Source organism: Halictus rubicundus, chromosome 13, assembly GCF_050948215.1.
Source record: "Halictus rubicundus isolate RS-2024b chromosome 13, iyHalRubi1_principal, whole genome shotgun sequence".
NCBI classification, from domain to species: Eukaryota; Metazoa; Arthropoda; class Insecta; order Hymenoptera; family Halictidae; genus Halictus; species Halictus rubicundus.
The window spans coordinates 2629341-2646918 of record NC_135161.1 but is presented as its reverse complement, the minus strand read 5'-3'; the positions used below and the strand labels follow the sequence as shown (position 1 = coordinate 2646918).

The 17578-nt window shown below is 35.7% G+C and overlaps 1 protein-coding gene across 1 annotated transcript in view; it reads left to right on the top strand.

The window, feature by feature from the left end:
• The window catches only part of LOC143360356 (uncharacterized), a 141467-nt gene that overhangs the window by 110079 nt on the left and 13810 nt on the right, over nucleotides 1–17578 (top strand). Inside the window, exons 11-17 of the mRNA XM_076799111.1 lie at nucleotides 432–596; nucleotides 2901–3247; nucleotides 3688–3937; nucleotides 6580–6773; nucleotides 8758–8964; nucleotides 9052–9157; nucleotides 12336–12883. Coding sequence (XP_076655226.1) covers nucleotides 432–596; nucleotides 2901–3247; nucleotides 3688–3937; nucleotides 6580–6773; nucleotides 8758–8964; nucleotides 9052–9157; nucleotides 12336–12883 — 1817 coding nt within the window. The remainder of the gene's footprint in view (nucleotides 1–431; nucleotides 597–2900; nucleotides 3248–3687; nucleotides 3938–6579; nucleotides 6774–8757; nucleotides 8965–9051; nucleotides 9158–12335; nucleotides 12884–17578) is intronic.

The window sequence follows — 17578 nt, the reverse complement described above, 5'->3', positions numbered from 1 at the left end:
TTACTATTCTTCGTATTTAATGTATGTCCAAATAATTCGCTCATACTGACGATTTTAATCAAATATTTTCTGCCCAGGGTAGTGTATAAACGTATAAATACGTTTCGTAATGTAAGCAAATTTAAAGAAATTAAAAGATATGATCGATATTATCGTCTAAAAATTGTCCAATTCTCTAAAAATTACTGTACATTATTGTTAAATAGTAAATATTTATCCGAATATCAATTTTTGAACTATAAATGAATAATTTAAGTAACATTTTTCAAAATAATTGATGTACGATGTTACACACACACTGGCATGATAGCAGTCTAATTAGAGCGCAAATATTAAAGTATAATATTTTAGACTTTGAATGTAGTAATAGTAACAATAATATTACTACAACTAATAATAATAATAATAACGATTTTTTCTGTGATGAAAAGGTCCGAAAGGTTTTCCTGGCAAAGGTATTAGAATTCAAGGACCTCAAGGTGAACGTGGACTGCCAGGATTACCAGGACTTCCAGGTCCGGACGGATGGCCCGGTGCTCCAGGTTTCAGAGGTTCAAAAGGCTTGAAGGGTGACGATTGTGGCGTTTGTACACCAGGTATGTATATCGAATTCAGCAACAGTCAAACAAAGTCGCCTTCTCAAATTAGAAGAACCAGCCGTTCGAACATGAATGAAAAATAAAATACACCGGATGTGTAACACACAAATTGCAATAACATACAGTCAAACCTGTTTTTGTGCGGTGGAGAGGGACCGCATAAAAAAAGTCTCACTTAGAAAATATGTCAAAGATTTAGGAAATGGCGTGAAAGTGCTTCCCAAACAAAATAAATAATTAAATTACACATGGAAACATTTAAAAAAATGTAATTTCTCATTTTAAACATGGAGAAATTTTCAAAATGCACAAATTCAATGCTACTTGTCGTAATCCAAAACGCGCATCTTGTTGTGATGAGAACATTACAAGGGTGTTATAATGCCAACATCGTTAACGTTCATACACCGCATAAAAAAAATCGCGCAAAACAAATCGCACAAAAAAAATCGCATAGAAAAGGACCGCACAAAAACAGGTTTGACTGTAATTAATAATATTGCAAATTATAATCCCTTCGACGAGTAATGTCAAAATATTTGGGCTATTAGAAAATTATTTAGGAAACATTCGAACAACACCGTCAGATTAACAAGATCAACAGAAATAAACGATAATGAAAATTAATTATCAAAGTTATCTGAAAATTTGTCAAGATGCTTGTCAACGATATCCCGCTCTCCGAGTATGGCTTTGAAAATTGGTGTCTGATGAGTTACATACATTATCCTACAGTTTCGCTCCATTTGCGATTGACGAGACAATATCAGTTTACTAGCGCAACTAATGATGATAGCATTTCTATGCAGAAACATCAGTCAGTTATAACTGTAAATTGAATTTACAGTGAATTCATAACGTTACCATACTAAAATCGATGAACTAAATCCAGAAGATCCAAATTTATGATTGGGTTTAATTCAATTTGTACAACACGAATATAAATAAAGTACAAATACGAAGCTACGTTATAAATATCTTCCATTTTTCTTTTTTAAATTCTTGCGTTAATCTTTATGAGGTAATCATTATTCTCGTAAGCAACAGCTATCCGATTTTAATAGATTTGTTGTTGTCGTTCTCTAACTTATTTAGTATTTTACATTGTCCGTGTCTACAACGGAATATTTATGATTCAACTGAATGAAGTAGATGGCTCAAGCTTTGAAACGTTTGCAGTCTTTCGATCGATACTTCTGCTCACACTATAAATGGTCTATATTCAACATTCCTTACAGTAAATATGAAATATGAATATTGCTAACGTTTACCAATTTTTCTATTTTGTTCTATTTTAGCATACTTCTGTATCACGTTTAATATTATTTATCGATTAACAAAAAATATCATGCCACCAGCAATAATAGTTGTTACTAAACCAATAATACCCGAGTTATTACAATTCAAAAAAAAACAATAAACGAAAATATGAATGAGAGATGAAAAATTATCTGAAGTAGTTGATTGCACGACGGAAACCAATGATATTGGGCTTTTATAGAAAAATTCTAAATGTTAATGTAGGCCACAGCAAGTTACATACAAATAGGGTAAGGTGCCCAATTACTGTGACTATATTAATTATACTTATTTTTAAACTATAATGAATATTTAAAAAAGAGATTAACTGATTTGAACGAAAAATATTCATTATGTAATTGGACCAATTATTAGTAATTGAGTCCCTTACCCAAGTTTAATAAAAAAAGTTATTAAGAGAATAAGGGTATTAGCGATAAACGAAGTTGCGTGCTACAATAAGTACTTACTTACTTACTGTGGTCTGTTTTCGAAAGACGGGAACTGCGATTCATTGACAATAAGCTATCGAACTTATGTGCCTTTCGATCACGTATTATGAAAACGGCCCAAGGCAGGCGCCTATTATGATGGAGTCCTCTTTCGAATATAGTTTATTCTTAAATGTAATCTTTCTTTTTTTTACGTGGTGGTAATTGCATTACGAATTCCCCGCCCTCCCCGGGGAAAGAGAAGGGAATATGTGGGACTCCTCCCTAGAGTAGTATACCCACTAACTCTACCACGGTGACGTCCCTGAGCTAACGGGAGACGGCGAGGAACTCGTATCGAAAACAACTCGTCGCCCCCCCCTCCCCAATAATGACACCCCGGGGGAAGTAAAGGTCTCCCCCCCACAATGCCTAATCTAATAGGACACCGCGCGCGTCATCCAGCTCACGACACCCCGTGGCTCAAATCTAATCTAACAATTTAATCACCAGTTTGATCAGTTAATGTAACGAGTACATCTAAATAATAACATAGTCGTTATTTACATAGGATTGCCTGGTGAAAAGGGTGAACGTGGTGACTCTGGACTGAACGGCTATCCTGGAGCGCCTGGGTTTCCTGGATTGACGGGACCACGTGGACGGAAAGGAGCTTACGGAAAACCTGGTATTATGGGACCAACAGGATTGGAAGGCGATAGTGGAAGACCAGGAATCGCTGGATCTCAAGGACCTAAAGGAGAAAGAGGAAAAATCATACTGCCTCGAGGACAATTAAAAGGACTAATTGGCGACATTGGTGAAAAGGGTTATCCTGGTCCAGAAGGGCCAAGGGGCCCAAAAGGCGAATTCGGTCTTACTGGTGACACAGGCCCACCAGGACCTAAGGGAGAAAAGGTTAACCAAAGTTATCTGAATTTTTAGCTTGTAATTAACTATATGTTTGAACAAATACTGTTCTTCTAGAAAGTATAGGAGTTCCGTAAGCGACCCTCTTTATATTTTCTTAACCCCTCCGACGGCGGTACACGGGTGAATTTTGATCCAGAGTATCAAAGTAGACAATAGCTGTTACATTAGGAACGATAGAAAGGCTAGATAACGTGTTTACAAGAAGTACTGTTAAAAATATGTTCAAAAAAATTGATAAATAAAACTGTGGGCAGACTGAAATATCGTCCGTTCTACAATATATTTCTTAGAATTCGTATAAAATATTCGGAGACTTTCTTGTCCAGATTCAATCCTATGATAATATTATTTTTCTTTCTCAACATACTTATAAGGTGTCTCATTTGGAGTAACTTCTATATTCGTAATACCTATTTTGTTTGTAGGGTGATCATGGACCTCCAGGACCTTCTGGTCGAGACGGACTTCCAGGAATAGATGGCATTCCTGGTGAGCGAGGTGACGACGCACAGGTACCGCGTGAATTATTGAGAGGAGATCCAGGTATCGCCGGTCTTCCGGGGATGAAAGGCGCGGAAGGTGAAAGAGGAAGGAAAGGAGAACCAGGAGAATCTTCGCAACACGATATAAAACTCGACGGAGAAAAAGGATTCAAAGGAGAAGTTGGCGCTCCAGGTGAGAAGTTACGGAAAACGCTGTCGCTTATATTAAATAGGAAAATAAGATAAGCAGATCTTCCAGATTATCAGCTTGAAATTACTTATTTTATTGTTTGTTATTTGCACATCAAAAATGCCACATTGTACCCTAGCATGAAAGATATTAAAAAAGTATAAACCACGTGTCCAAGGATTTCGAGAGGGAAAGAGGGGGACAGTATCAGTTCTTTATTTGGGTGGCGTTTTCAAGGTCATTTGAAGGTCAACTTTGTTTTTTCATATGGAAACCTATATCTTCTATTATGGGATCTTATTGTACGTAAAAAGACCAGCAATTTTCGTAGAACACTTTTTTATCCGCGCACTAGTTTCGGAGATATTTAAAGAGAAGCAGAGCGAGGCATATTATTGTGTAAAATTCTTTGACGCAAATCGTTGATGTTTTCTAGTTGTACTAGCACGTACCGTTTGAAAACAAAATTGTCCTCTATTTATCTCTTGTTTATGTTGTCTGTCTTTCAATATAAAATTGCACTATTAGTCAAGTGTGAATCATCGTAATAAGAGATACTATATCGTAGTACAATTAATTGTATAAACTGGAGTATTCTTTAGAAGAACGAGTAGAAATAATTTTTATTTATGGAGCCGATGAGAGTGCTCGTCGAACTACTGCTACGTTTAATGAGAGACATCCTGATACACATATTTCTCATACGTACTTGTTACAATTACTTGCAAAGTTTAAGGAAACAGGATCGGTGATAAATTTAAAAAGAAACCAGCCAAAATTCATAAAAGAAGCTGATCAAATCGAAATTATAGGACAGTTTACTGTGAATCCTACTAGTTCAATTCGATAAGTTTCCATGGTAACTGTTGTATCAGTGAAATCTGTGCACAAATTACTTAAACATAACAAGTTTCATCCTTATAAAATGCAGTTGCATCAAGAGTTATTGGAAGATGACTTTGCCAGGCGGATTGAGTTTTGTGAGGAATTAACAAATATGATCAACGTCACTCCTAATCTAATTAAAAACATTTGTTTTAGTGACGAATGCACTTTTTTCTTAAATGATGCTGTAAATCGTCATAACTGTCGTTATTGGAGTAAGGAAAATCCACATCTTATAATAGAGAAATGCTATTATAGGTCCTCTGTTTTTCCAAGAGAATTTGAATGACAATCTGTATCTAAAACTGAACGACATCATTGGTCCACTTATAACAGAAAGTCTTGAAAACCAAAGAGATGAAAACTGCAATTTTTTGTTAAATGAGGAACTTTTCTCCCACGCATTACACGTTACCAGTTCGCCAGTGGTTAAACAATCGATTCCCACTAAGATCACCAGATCTAACTCCAGTCGACTTCTTTTTCTGGAGACACAAAGTCTGTTGTTTATAAAACACAACCAGGAAGCGTCAACGATTTGCGTTGCTGAATTTTACAGGAATGTAGAGTCTGTATTATTGTTTATAAAACAACGGAGAACATTTTAAAAATTTGTTATAGTTATAAAGAAATTACAAACTTTCTTGCGGTATAAGTATGACTCGCTCTACTTTTCTTTAAATATCTCCGAAACTGGTGCGCAGATAAAAAAAAAAGTATCTTACGAAAATTGTGGTCTTTTTATGTACAATAAGATCACATAATAGAAAAGGACAGCGGAGCTCGAATGGCCACGGTCGCCGAGGATTGTGAACATAATACGGGTCGGGTGTATCGATGTGAGACCACTAATAATCCAGTAACAAAACTTCTTTATTTTTCATTATTTTCTTATGGGACTTTTACCAACATATTTGTGGCATTTTCTAATTATAAAAATTATACCAAATATGATATAATTCCGATGACATTTACTTGTTTAATGAAAGTTACTTCCCATTATCATTGTATTAACGGAAAATTAGTGTAAACATGATCCGAATGATATCGTGTTTGGCATCATTTTAATCAGAAAAATTCCACAAATATATTGGTGAAAGTCTCATAAAACAATAATTGGTAATAAAAATGTTTAAATTTTTATTTAAAGGTCTGAGCTCACGCCAGTCTTTCATCTTTCCCGACCCTTCGCGTCCCTTTCTTTCCGATACGCTGTCCTTCTTTGCGTCCGAAAACTTGAATCGTTCATTACACAATTAAATATAATCGGAATTATATCATATTTGGTATCATTTTCGTTAGAAAAATGCCACGAATACGTTGGTGAAAGTCCCATAAAAAATAATGAAGAATAAAGAAGTTTTGTTGTTGAATTAGTAATGGTCTGCTCGTCTCACACCGATATGCCCGACCCATATTATGTTTACACTCCTCGGCGCCCGAAGCCAGTCCCAGCCTCTTAGTCCCTCACGGCGTACACCTCGCGGCAGTGGGGATAGTTCTGGGACTTTAATCGGCTAGATATTTGGGACATATATCGAGAAAAAAACTGTACTTGTACTTCTTCTTCTTACAATACATCTTCGTGGAGAAGAATATGTAAAACGTGTCTCTAACTCTGATAAAACGATGCAAGTTACAATTGACACAGTTTTCTACCGTGTGGTTAATTATAAAAGTATGAAAAAATTGCTTTGTCAAAATTCAAAGAACTGGAAGAGTGGTTCGTAGAACTTAACAATGAACATAAATTTTTGTAGGAGATGATGGTGCAAAAGGTGCTCAAGGGCGTCCTGGTGATGAAGGATATCCAGGTGCACCAGGAATACCTGGATCTCCGGGTATAGCGCGCCAAGGTCCCGTCGGATTGAAGGGATACCCAGGAATGCCGGGAGATCAAGGATTACGTGGCGCCCCTGGTACTCCAGGAAATGAAGGACCCGTAGGTTTTCCGGTAAGTGCATAGAATATGAAAATTGATCACGAATTATATTATGATAAATAATAATGCTGAGTACATAATCCCTAATCGAAACAAATTTATACCATACTATTTAAAAGATCTAAAGCCGCAGTTTCAGAATCGTGTCATTGAAAAATTATTATAGTCATTTAGATAATCGACTTATCTACAAGATTTATTACAAGTAAACTTAAGATTGAAATTAATGATTTTATACAGCAAAAATAATGTGGCATTACTACTATCTACAGTTACTCACAAAATTGAACGTACACAAACTGTAAAAGCCTTATTTGTTCAATTAATAAAAAACAATCCTTTTTTTCGCAAATTAAATTTTTGTGTATAAAATTGGAGATCGTAAAAATACTGTACAACTACGGTGTAAAATGTGGGGATGTCCGCATACACGACCACATTTCTGTCCGGATATATGGCCATGAGTCCCCCCCCCCCTCATTGGAAGCGTTAACTTTGATACGATGACCCACTTTGATACGAGCCGACTTATTTTAGTCTTTTTCTCGCACGACCTATTTCTTATTCTTACTGATACCGTAAGAATAAATTCCTGGAAAGTCACTTCACCGGATATATGTCCAACGCCGGTCTTTTAAGTTAGAGATTTCATTTTTTAAATAGTTCAAATTATCATATACAGGGTGAGTCTAGTAACGTGACGATCTCAAATAACTTGTAAGTTATTTGTTGTACGAAAAAATGTTTCAAACAAAAGTTGCACAGTTTTCTGGGGGACATACAGTGCTCTAATCTGTTTTTTATTACTTTGCTTTTTTATCGAGATATGAAGGACACCTTCAGTTTTTTTAATGGAATGTCTAATATTTTGGATAAATTATGAAATTATGTGTAAAAAGGTATTATGCAAAGAGGGAATTCAAATTAATTCATGAATGAAAATGTTGTAAACATATTTTCATAAAAATACCCAGTCAGTCTAACCAGGGAATGGCAGAAATCAGCAACGTCTGCTAGGAGATATAGGCAGTAAGTTTGCGGTTACGGATCGAGTTTAGACGGTTAGTCCAGCGCCTCCACACCATTAAATCATCTAGCGACGAGTTTAGTAACTGCAACTCCTGCCATTTCAGTTACAACGATAGAGGACGCGCGCTAAACGCGACTATTTTTCATCCCTTTATAGAAAAAACAGAAATGTATTTAAATTATAATTAATGTATTATAATGTATTATAATTAAAATAGTCGCATTTAGTCTTCTTTAAACCTAGAGCGCCCTCTATTGTAGAAATGGAAAGTGTAGAAATTGCAGATAAACTAGCGAGTCACTAAAATCGTCGTTAGATGGTGGCATCTAATAAAAATCTGCTGCTAGCAGGCTCTGCTTCCAATATTGCGCTTAATTGCGGAAACGGATGGGTAGACAAACCGCGGTCATGTTGTTCAAACGTTGGTTCAATTTACTTATTATTATTGGGTAGGTTCATGTGGAGTTCAATTTAATCAACAGTATAAATATGATGGAAACACAAAAAAATATTAGATTGTTAGAATTAGATTATTTTAAGAAATTCATTTATATTACCTGTTCTGCCGCGTTGTATACAAACGGAAGAAATGACTTAGTTCATCTTAATTATCATCGTTGTTATTAAGGATACAAAAAATCTTTAGATACAAAATTGTATGGTATCGGAACGGGCTGTAACATATCAGTGACAAGCTATTATAGTGCATTAGGTTAGTGTTAGCACTTACAACAAATAACTTATATATTATAATCTTCTGAATACCATTAAATTTTTACGAATAAAAATTTATGTTTCTAACAATAACGGAGATCGTTTAGATAATTTACATAGATTATCTTTAAATTATTAATTATTTAGATTATTAATTATATATTAAAAAGTGTGTACAATATACGAAAGGTACGACTATCTTCGTCCTTCACTGTGTCTTACTCAATATAATTATTCCGATTTGCGTTTCAGGGTCGCGTAGGTAACAAAGGTGAGCGAGGTGAGCCAGGTTCAAATCAGACATATGGTGACATTGGAGAAAAAGGTTTATGGGGTGAGAAGGGAGACATCGGTGATGCTGGACCAATGGGCTTACGAGGGAGATCCGGGTTGGACGGGTCCAAAGGTGTCAGAGGTAGCAAAGGAGCTCCTGGTATGGCCGGTTTACCTGGCCTTCAGGTAATACTACACGCTTGCGAATAGAAACGAACAAAAAATCTGTGAAGCGTTTGGTCATTGAATTTAACGGACAAAATCGATCAATAGGGCGCCAAGGGTCAACGAGGTGACAGTGTGCAGGGTCCTCGCGGATTCCCTGGCATACCTGGCCAACCTGGAATGCCTGGAAGAATTGGAGAAGTTGGTATTCGAGGTACGTGACTTTTATCTAAAATGTCTAATTTCTGAAAATTAACCTTTCATTGGGTGATTATTCAACTTCAAAATGCTCTCAAAAGTGATAACATAAAATATATGAAATTGACATAGTAATTATTGTGTCGTAATGTCAATATGCATAATAGTTTTGATAAATGTATCCAGGAAACAAATTTCCGTTAGACTGGTCGGAGACTAGCGGATCAACCCCGTATCCATCTGTTTACACAACATAGCGCAATATCCATCATCAGGCGCGATATGCCATCATCTAGCGCCGATTTCAGTGACTCTGAACTAGATGATGATGCCATCATCTAGCGCGCATATACAATTATACATTTAAGCGAGCTCTAGGCTTAAAGAGGACTAAAAGCGACTATTGTAATTACAATACATATATTGTGGTAAAAATTACTAAAAATCTGAATAAATACATTTCTGTTTTTCCTATAAAGTAATGAAAAACAGTCGCTTTTAGTTAAATGTATAATTGTATATACGCGCCCTTTATCGTTGTAATTGGAATGACAGGAGTTGCAGTCACTAAAATCGTCGCTAGAAGGTGCAACAGATATGGTGTAGGGGGCGCTGTACCAACCGTCCGCTGCAAATCTGATACCTGCGTCGCCTAGCAGACTCTGTTGATATTCTTGCCATGGCGGGTTTGGCCGACTGGGTGTGTGTACACGCTATGACACAATAAATTGAAAAAATGATTGACTGAATGAAGAAGAAGATGAACAATTTCTGAAAAGCGACAACATGTATGAATGATAAGATAACTTTTCATTCAACAGCTTGAAGAAAATACACAATTTAGAGAGTGGAGGCATTATTTCAGAGACACTTTTTATATTGTCGAAACGTTTGGTTTGTACGAATAGATTATAGTTAAGACAGTTAATTTTTTAAGATTAATGGTTTGTAATTAGTTTGGCTTGTTTACATTTATAGAGAAACAGAGTCTATACGAATCATTTTTCTTTAACCACGTAGTGAAAAGTTGATAATTACTTAGTTTTGCAAACCATTTCTAAAACGCATGAAGCAATTAACACGATCAAAGTCATCCCAGTCAGCCAAACCTGACAAAGACAGAAAATCAGCAGAGTCTGCTACGAGATACAGGCAGCAGATTTGCAGCGGACAGTTGGTACAGCGCCCCCTATATCACATATCTGTTACGCCATCTAGCGACGATTTTAGTATCTGCAACTTCTGCCACGTCAATTGCAACGATAGAGGGCGCGCATGTACAATTATACATTCAAATGTTTAAAGAGCACTAAAAGCGACTATTTTTCATTAGTTCATAGAAAAAACAGAAATGTATTAAAATTATAATTAATGTATTATAATGTATTATAATTATAATAGATTATAATACATGTAATTATAATAGATATTCTAATTATGATAGTCGCTTTTAGTCCTCTTTAAACCTAGAGCTCATTTAAAATAGTAGCTAGGTGGTGGCATCTGATAAAAATCTGCGGCTAGCAGGCTCGGCTGCCAATATGGCGCTAGGTTGTGGAAACAGATGGGTAGATCAACCACGGTCGTGTTGCACTAATTTTTCGCCATGATTGCGGAATTTAGCTGAATGGGACCATTTCATCAGCATTGGCAATTTATTAACGTGACAATTCTCACTGTTATCGATGGGCATATGTGAATCGAGCGATACGTATTCGTTGATCGTTTATTGCTGTCGTGGATTACTACTAATCATGGTTTACTATTTTTCTGAAATACACATCCCATAAAAAATATGATAACCTTTAACATGAGCTAATTCAAATCACATTGGAAAAAGGAAAATTTTAATTATAAGCAACGATGTTGTACAGTGTAATACAGTGAAATTATTGCTGCGTGAGCTAAGTTTGCAGAAGGAAATGCTGTTCAAAAGATCTTTATTTATGCTATAAAGAAAAGAAAAAACAATTCAACGTGTATCCCTTGCACTTATCGATCGACTACGCAAATCTCTTAATTATGCAGAACATTTTGGCAAATTTTTGCATTACAAATCATTTATAAAGAATATCTCACTAACAATTTGTTTTTCACCCCAGTTACCCTTAGAGTATTTTACTTTGGATTAAATTCTCTTTTCAACCGTAAGATTAAAATTTACCGCTCACAATAGAAAAAAACTCAAGGTGATCTTTATATCTCGATAAAAAAAAATAAAAGAAACTAATTATTACATTATATGGTACTTCTGAATCCATACAACTTTCGTTTCAATCATCTTTTCATAGACCAAACAGTAGGAAACTTTTGTTACCTGAATTACCCTGTACGTTTCACAGATAGAGGTAGTAAAAGTAATACAAGTGTACGTACTTCTGAAAAGACATTCCCAGTAAACAATTTGCTTTGACTTTTGCAGCAAAATTTGTCTCCAAATTCATATGCATATGTTTCCGCATTAGGCTCGGTATTTGAGTGCAAAGTCTGCAGCCAAAATTCCATGCGAATTGAAGCCAAACCTTGGCTTCGTTCAGCTTCGTTATAGATGGCAGGTCGGTCGCACTAAGAAGGAACCCAACCTTGTTCTGAAAGTAAATATCGGGCAAAATCGGAGTATAATATATTTATAATTTATACACATATTTTATTTTGTATAACACATTTTTTACGGCCCTTTGCCTTTCACGGCACATTGTGGTGTTTACGTACCGCTTTTGCGAACAAGGTTACGTCCGCTCTTAGTGCAACGGACCTGCCCTCTATAACGAGGGCTGTACGAAGCCAAGGTTTGGCCCCAATGTGGCATGGAATTTTGCTTGCAGACCTTGCACTCAATTTGAGATCCATCTGTCTCCGAATTTGACTAGGAATTTGCCGACAAATTTTGGTGCCAAATTCATATAAAATGGGGACCAAATTCTGCTCCAATCAGGGTTTGGTACTAAATGGGCAAGTCTTTTGCTCGCAAAGTGTGGTGCAAACATTGCGCTAAATTTGCTAGAAACAGCATTTGGCTAACTGGGTTGCCAAGATTTATTAACCAATACTACATACATGAACAGTATAAAAATAACGAGAAACATGTGTGTAGAAAACAGTATCCCAGGTGCGAACGCAAATGGTTATGATTTTTCTTCTAGTTTAAATGTTTAAAATTTTTATGATTTTCTGAATTGCTTCATTACATTTAGGTCCCGACGGTCCACCCGGATTTGACGGAATGAAGGGTTTGAAAGGAGAACTCGGTATGATTGGACGCAGAGGCAACGACGGTGACGATGGGCCAATGGGTTATTTAGGAAGGGACGGTCCACCGGGTCCACCTGGTCCTCTAGGAGAAGATGGTGACGTTGGAGAAGTCGGTGACGCCGGTGCACCAGGCTGGCCTGGTGCAGAAGAAGGTCCTCCGGGTCTGCCGGGTCTTAAAGGAGAACTAGGGGACGCTGGATTCCCTGGCCTTCCCGGCGCCATAGGTTTCCCTGGATTTAAAGGTGTACCTGGAGACAGAGGTCTAGATGGACCTGATGGTCTCCCGGGAGAAAATTCGTTTAGTGGACCGCAAGGTGAACTTGGTGAACATGGTTTCATGGGAGAAATTGGAGCCCCCGGATATCCTGGCATGGATGGTCGACCTGGTTTACCCGGTGAACCTGGTTTAGCTGTCGACGGTTTCAATGGTTTGCAGGGAATGAAAGGTGAAGCAGGTTATGATGGAGTTCATGGAATAACTGGACCAAAGGTAGGCATGTAATACAGTAAATGAAACGTAATTTTTGCATTATTAATAAATACCCAGTAAACAATTTGCTTTGAATTTGGCACCAAAATTTGTCTCCAAATTCCTATCCATATATTTCCGCATTAGGAATTTCCGTACTTGAGTACAAAGTCTGCAGTCAAAATTCCATGCCGATATTTACTTTCAGAACAAGATTAGATTCCCTCTTAGTGCGACGGACCTGCCCTCTACAACGAGGGCCTGCAAACAGGCATGCAAACTTTGCACTCAATTTGCGATCCATCTGTCTCCAAATTTGACTAGGAATTTGTCGACAAATTTGGGTGCCAGATTCATATAAAATGGGGACTAAATTCTGCTCCAAGCAGGGTTTGGAACCAAATGGGCAACTCTTTTGCTCGCAAAGTGTGGTGCAAACATTGCGCTAAATTTGCTTGAAACAGCATTTGGCTACCTGGGTAGTAAATTCAAAAAATTTCATTTATTGCGACTATCGTATACTTTCACTGACATTTTTCAGTCTATTTAAAAAGTTCCTTATATCCATTTCTTAGCTTTAGCTGACTGATCTTACAAATATTCAAAACTTTTAGCTACTTCGGTAATTGCTCCATTGAACCACCATCTTTTATGATAAGCGCCTTAACTTCAAATCGTCTATTACAAATATTTGAATTGTCTACAAAAAGTGTACCTTGGTACAAAATAATGGGTACAGATCATACTTCGGAAGCGGAAGCATTATTGAAGGATTTAATTATTTGAAGGCAAATTTACAATCCTAATCTAATATTTGTCGTTACGCAATTTATGTTGTGTTTGAATGATTGAATCGATACCGAAAATAATTGTTAATATGACTGTTATACAATTAAAGTATCTGGTTCTGTCACAAACCTATATTCATTCAGCTTCTGGACCTATTGTGCCGGTTTTGAAGGTACAATCGGTTTTCTATATGCGAAACAATTTATGAGAGAGAGTATTTTTACGTTCACATTTAGGTTGCTCTAAATACAGAGGATTATACATAGGAACCTTTGAACTTATAAACGAAAATATTTGCAATCCTCGACATTTTCTACAGCAAAAATAGTAAAGCGCAATAAATGGTGAATGATTATTGCAGTAATATTTAATGCGCTGAATACGAATCTGAAATCACCGATATTCATCTTAGTTTATGAGAAATGTAATTTTTAAGAAAATCAAATTTTTAACTTTTATTTATTACAATGGAAATATTTAGTATAACATTATATGTATAAACAGTTTTTAAAGCGAGCAAGACACTTTCATTAAATTTTCTGATATTGTTCAACATATTTTATAACTACATCAACAATTTCTTTTATACGAAAATCATTAAAATTAACAAAAACACTAGTTTTCAACGTTAACGATATCTTTGCTGTTTGTAAAACAATATTATGTGCACTAATACTAACAAGTGTAGCAGTTAGTTGCAAATAAAACTATAAAATTCTTAAACTATAACAAGTAATATATCCGAATATGTAAGAATCCCAGGAGATATATTTTGCCGTTTTTGTTATATGTTAATTTGAAGTTCTATATGCAAGTAATAAATAAAACCACCGTTGAAAATTTATACAAAAAATAAATTTACTTTATAAAATGTAAAAAGAATGCTTATACCTTGGTGAGCACTTTCCATTATACAGAATTATTATTGCAACACTCATCTACAATTAATGTAATATTTTTCGCTTTTTGGCACTCTAGAGAGAGTGCGGTACATGGCAAAATTTTTTACAAAAATTTGAATTTGGTTACTAATGCACATGTAATGGTAATTATTCACAAAAATTAAATTTAACAATAAAATTAATAAATTCGAAACAAAGTTAACAAAATGTATGCATAAAAATGATTGTTAAACGATTAAGAGTAGAGAACCATATTTATACATGCCGACATGAACATGTCAAGCTCTATCGGAGTTAGCTACCAATTATAAAAATGTGATAAACAGGTTACAATTTGTTGGACAGTTGAATTAAAGTATAATGAATTCGTACATACAGAAGCTCCGTACAAAATCGATACACAGCTTTAATCCGACATAAGACGACGATGTTTACTTCGAAATAAGAAGTTAGTACCAGAACGAGAGGGAAATGTAAGCGATCCAATTATTGTGGGGGTGCCAATTACTATAATAATTGGAATATTAGAGAAGAAATATTAAATTCCTTTCATTTAAATTAGTTAATATACAGGGTGAGTCACCAAACGTTAGCACCTCAAATATCTTTGTTGTTTCTAAAGATACAGAAAAAACGTATAAAACTAAAATATGGAAGCAGAATACCTGTATTTTATAAATGTTCGAAATGATGGCCGTCTGCGTCGATACATTGTTGTAAACGAGCTCTGAAGGAATGTTGAACTCTGATAAGTGTATCCGACGTGATATTCGTACATGCTGTGATGAGACACTGACGCATATCTTCAACTGTTGTTGGAGCATCCGTGTACACGGTCTCTTTTAGCAGGCCCCATAAAAAGAAATCCAGTGGATTTAAATCAGGCGAACGTGCTGGCCATGAAACTGTTCCGCCTCGTCCAATCCATCGGTTTGGATATCGAGAATCCAACGTTTCTCTTGCTACTCGTGCGTAATGAGCAGGAGGACAACCGTCATGTTGGTACCACATATCATAGCGATTTTGTAAAGGGACATCTTCTAACAAAATTGGCAGATCTTCTTGCAAAAATTGAGCGTATTTCCGTCCCGTCATCATTCCGTTAACGAAATATGGTCCAATTACTTTGTCGTTCAAAATACCACACCACACGTTTACGCTCCATTGTCTTTGATGATCAATTTCTCGCAGCCAGTGCGGATTATCCACAGACCAATAATGGGCGTTCCGTAGATTAATTGAGCCATGATTAGTAAATGTTGCTTCGTCCGTAAACAAGACATTAGAAAAAAATGAATGATTTTGAAGCAATTCCCATTGACAAAAGTTAATTCTATTTTGAAAATCATTCCCGTGCAGTTCTTGATGGAGCGATATGTGGAACGGATGAAATTTATGTCGGGCCAGAATTCGTATTACGCTACTTTGACTTATGCCTGCTTCCCGGGCAATTTTTCTCGTACTCACGTGAGGATTGACAGCTATAGCTGCTAAAATATTAATTTCATTGTCTTGATTAGTCGTGGGATTCTTCCGTTTGTACTGTCTTGCATGTACACTTCCAGTACTTCGAAACAACCTGTACGTATTAGTGAAAGTATGTCTAGAAGGAGTGTTTCACTTGGGGTACCTTTCTTCATAAAGTAATCGGGCCTGCATTTTTTCTACATTCACAGTAAATCGTGATCATATCACACTTTTCAGTCATCGAATATAACATAGCGGAATCGCGTTTGGAAACATACTGATAGTAAATAAGAATGCTGAATAACATTGAAGGAACTTAGTATGTTTACTTTAACTACGACCATAGTATGTTTACTATTTCCTACAAGTCTCAACCGTGATAAACGTATTCTGCTTCCATATTTTAGTTTTATACGTTTTTTCTGTCCTTGACCTTGAATGACCTTGGACTAATTGTAGTCCCTAAATTCCTAATGAAAGGGACTATCATTGTAGGTGTTTAAAAAAGGGTGGTTCCATTTTAAAAAGTCAAGGTGACCTTGATATCTCCAAAAAAATGACATAAAAACAAAATTTTATTTTTGCATCGTGTCAGCCCCATTGTACCATTCAACTTTGTCCTTAACATATTTTACGTATCTTTAGAAACAACAAAGATATTTGAGGTGCTAACGTTTGGTGACTCACCCTGTATATGTTCTATATCTCCGTTTTAATATTCATTATGCTTTAAAAATAAGTATAAATAATATAGGCACAGTAATTGGATCCCTTACCCTATGTCATATTTTATCCTTTTCCAACGAAAGATACCACTGCTCGGTCGACAACTTTATGGTCTGCTGCTACCTCTCGCCTACTCGAGAATAAAGTCAAGCCACATACATACACTGGAGAGCAAAACTGAATCCACACTATTTGAAACAACATAGTTTAATTAAAATTGGATCAAATGACTTGAATGTTATTGAGAAGTTAGAAGGATTAGTTTATTAGATGAGGCGAAAACAATTTTTGAAAAAAAATTTTGAATTAGTTGGAATCGCGAAAGAAATAGAAATAATTGATGTATCCAACTTTTTTATCTGAGCCTGTATTGAAAATTTAAAACATGTGTTTTATTCACTCGAATAAATTATATTCGTGCTGAACATTTCACAAATTTTTAATAATTCGTTTACAAGTTATAAACGATTTTAAGTGCAATTATAAGTCGAAAATCGTAAAACATGGCAATTTTTCTCACTTTTAATCGTTTACAACTCGTAAACGAATTAACCAATGTCGATGAAATTTTTACCATGGATATAATTTATCCGTGTGAATAAAACAGATTTTTAAAATTTTTAATACTGGCTCAGATAAAGAGGTGTAAAAAATAACTTTTACTGTTTCTTTCGTGATTCCTACCAATTCAAATTTCTTTTTTTAATTCTTTACACCTCGTCTAATAAAGTAATTCTTCTAACTTCTCAAAAACACTCAAGTCATTTGATCTAATTTTAAAAAAGTTATGCTGATTCAAATAGTGTGGACTCAGTTTTACTCTTCACTGTAC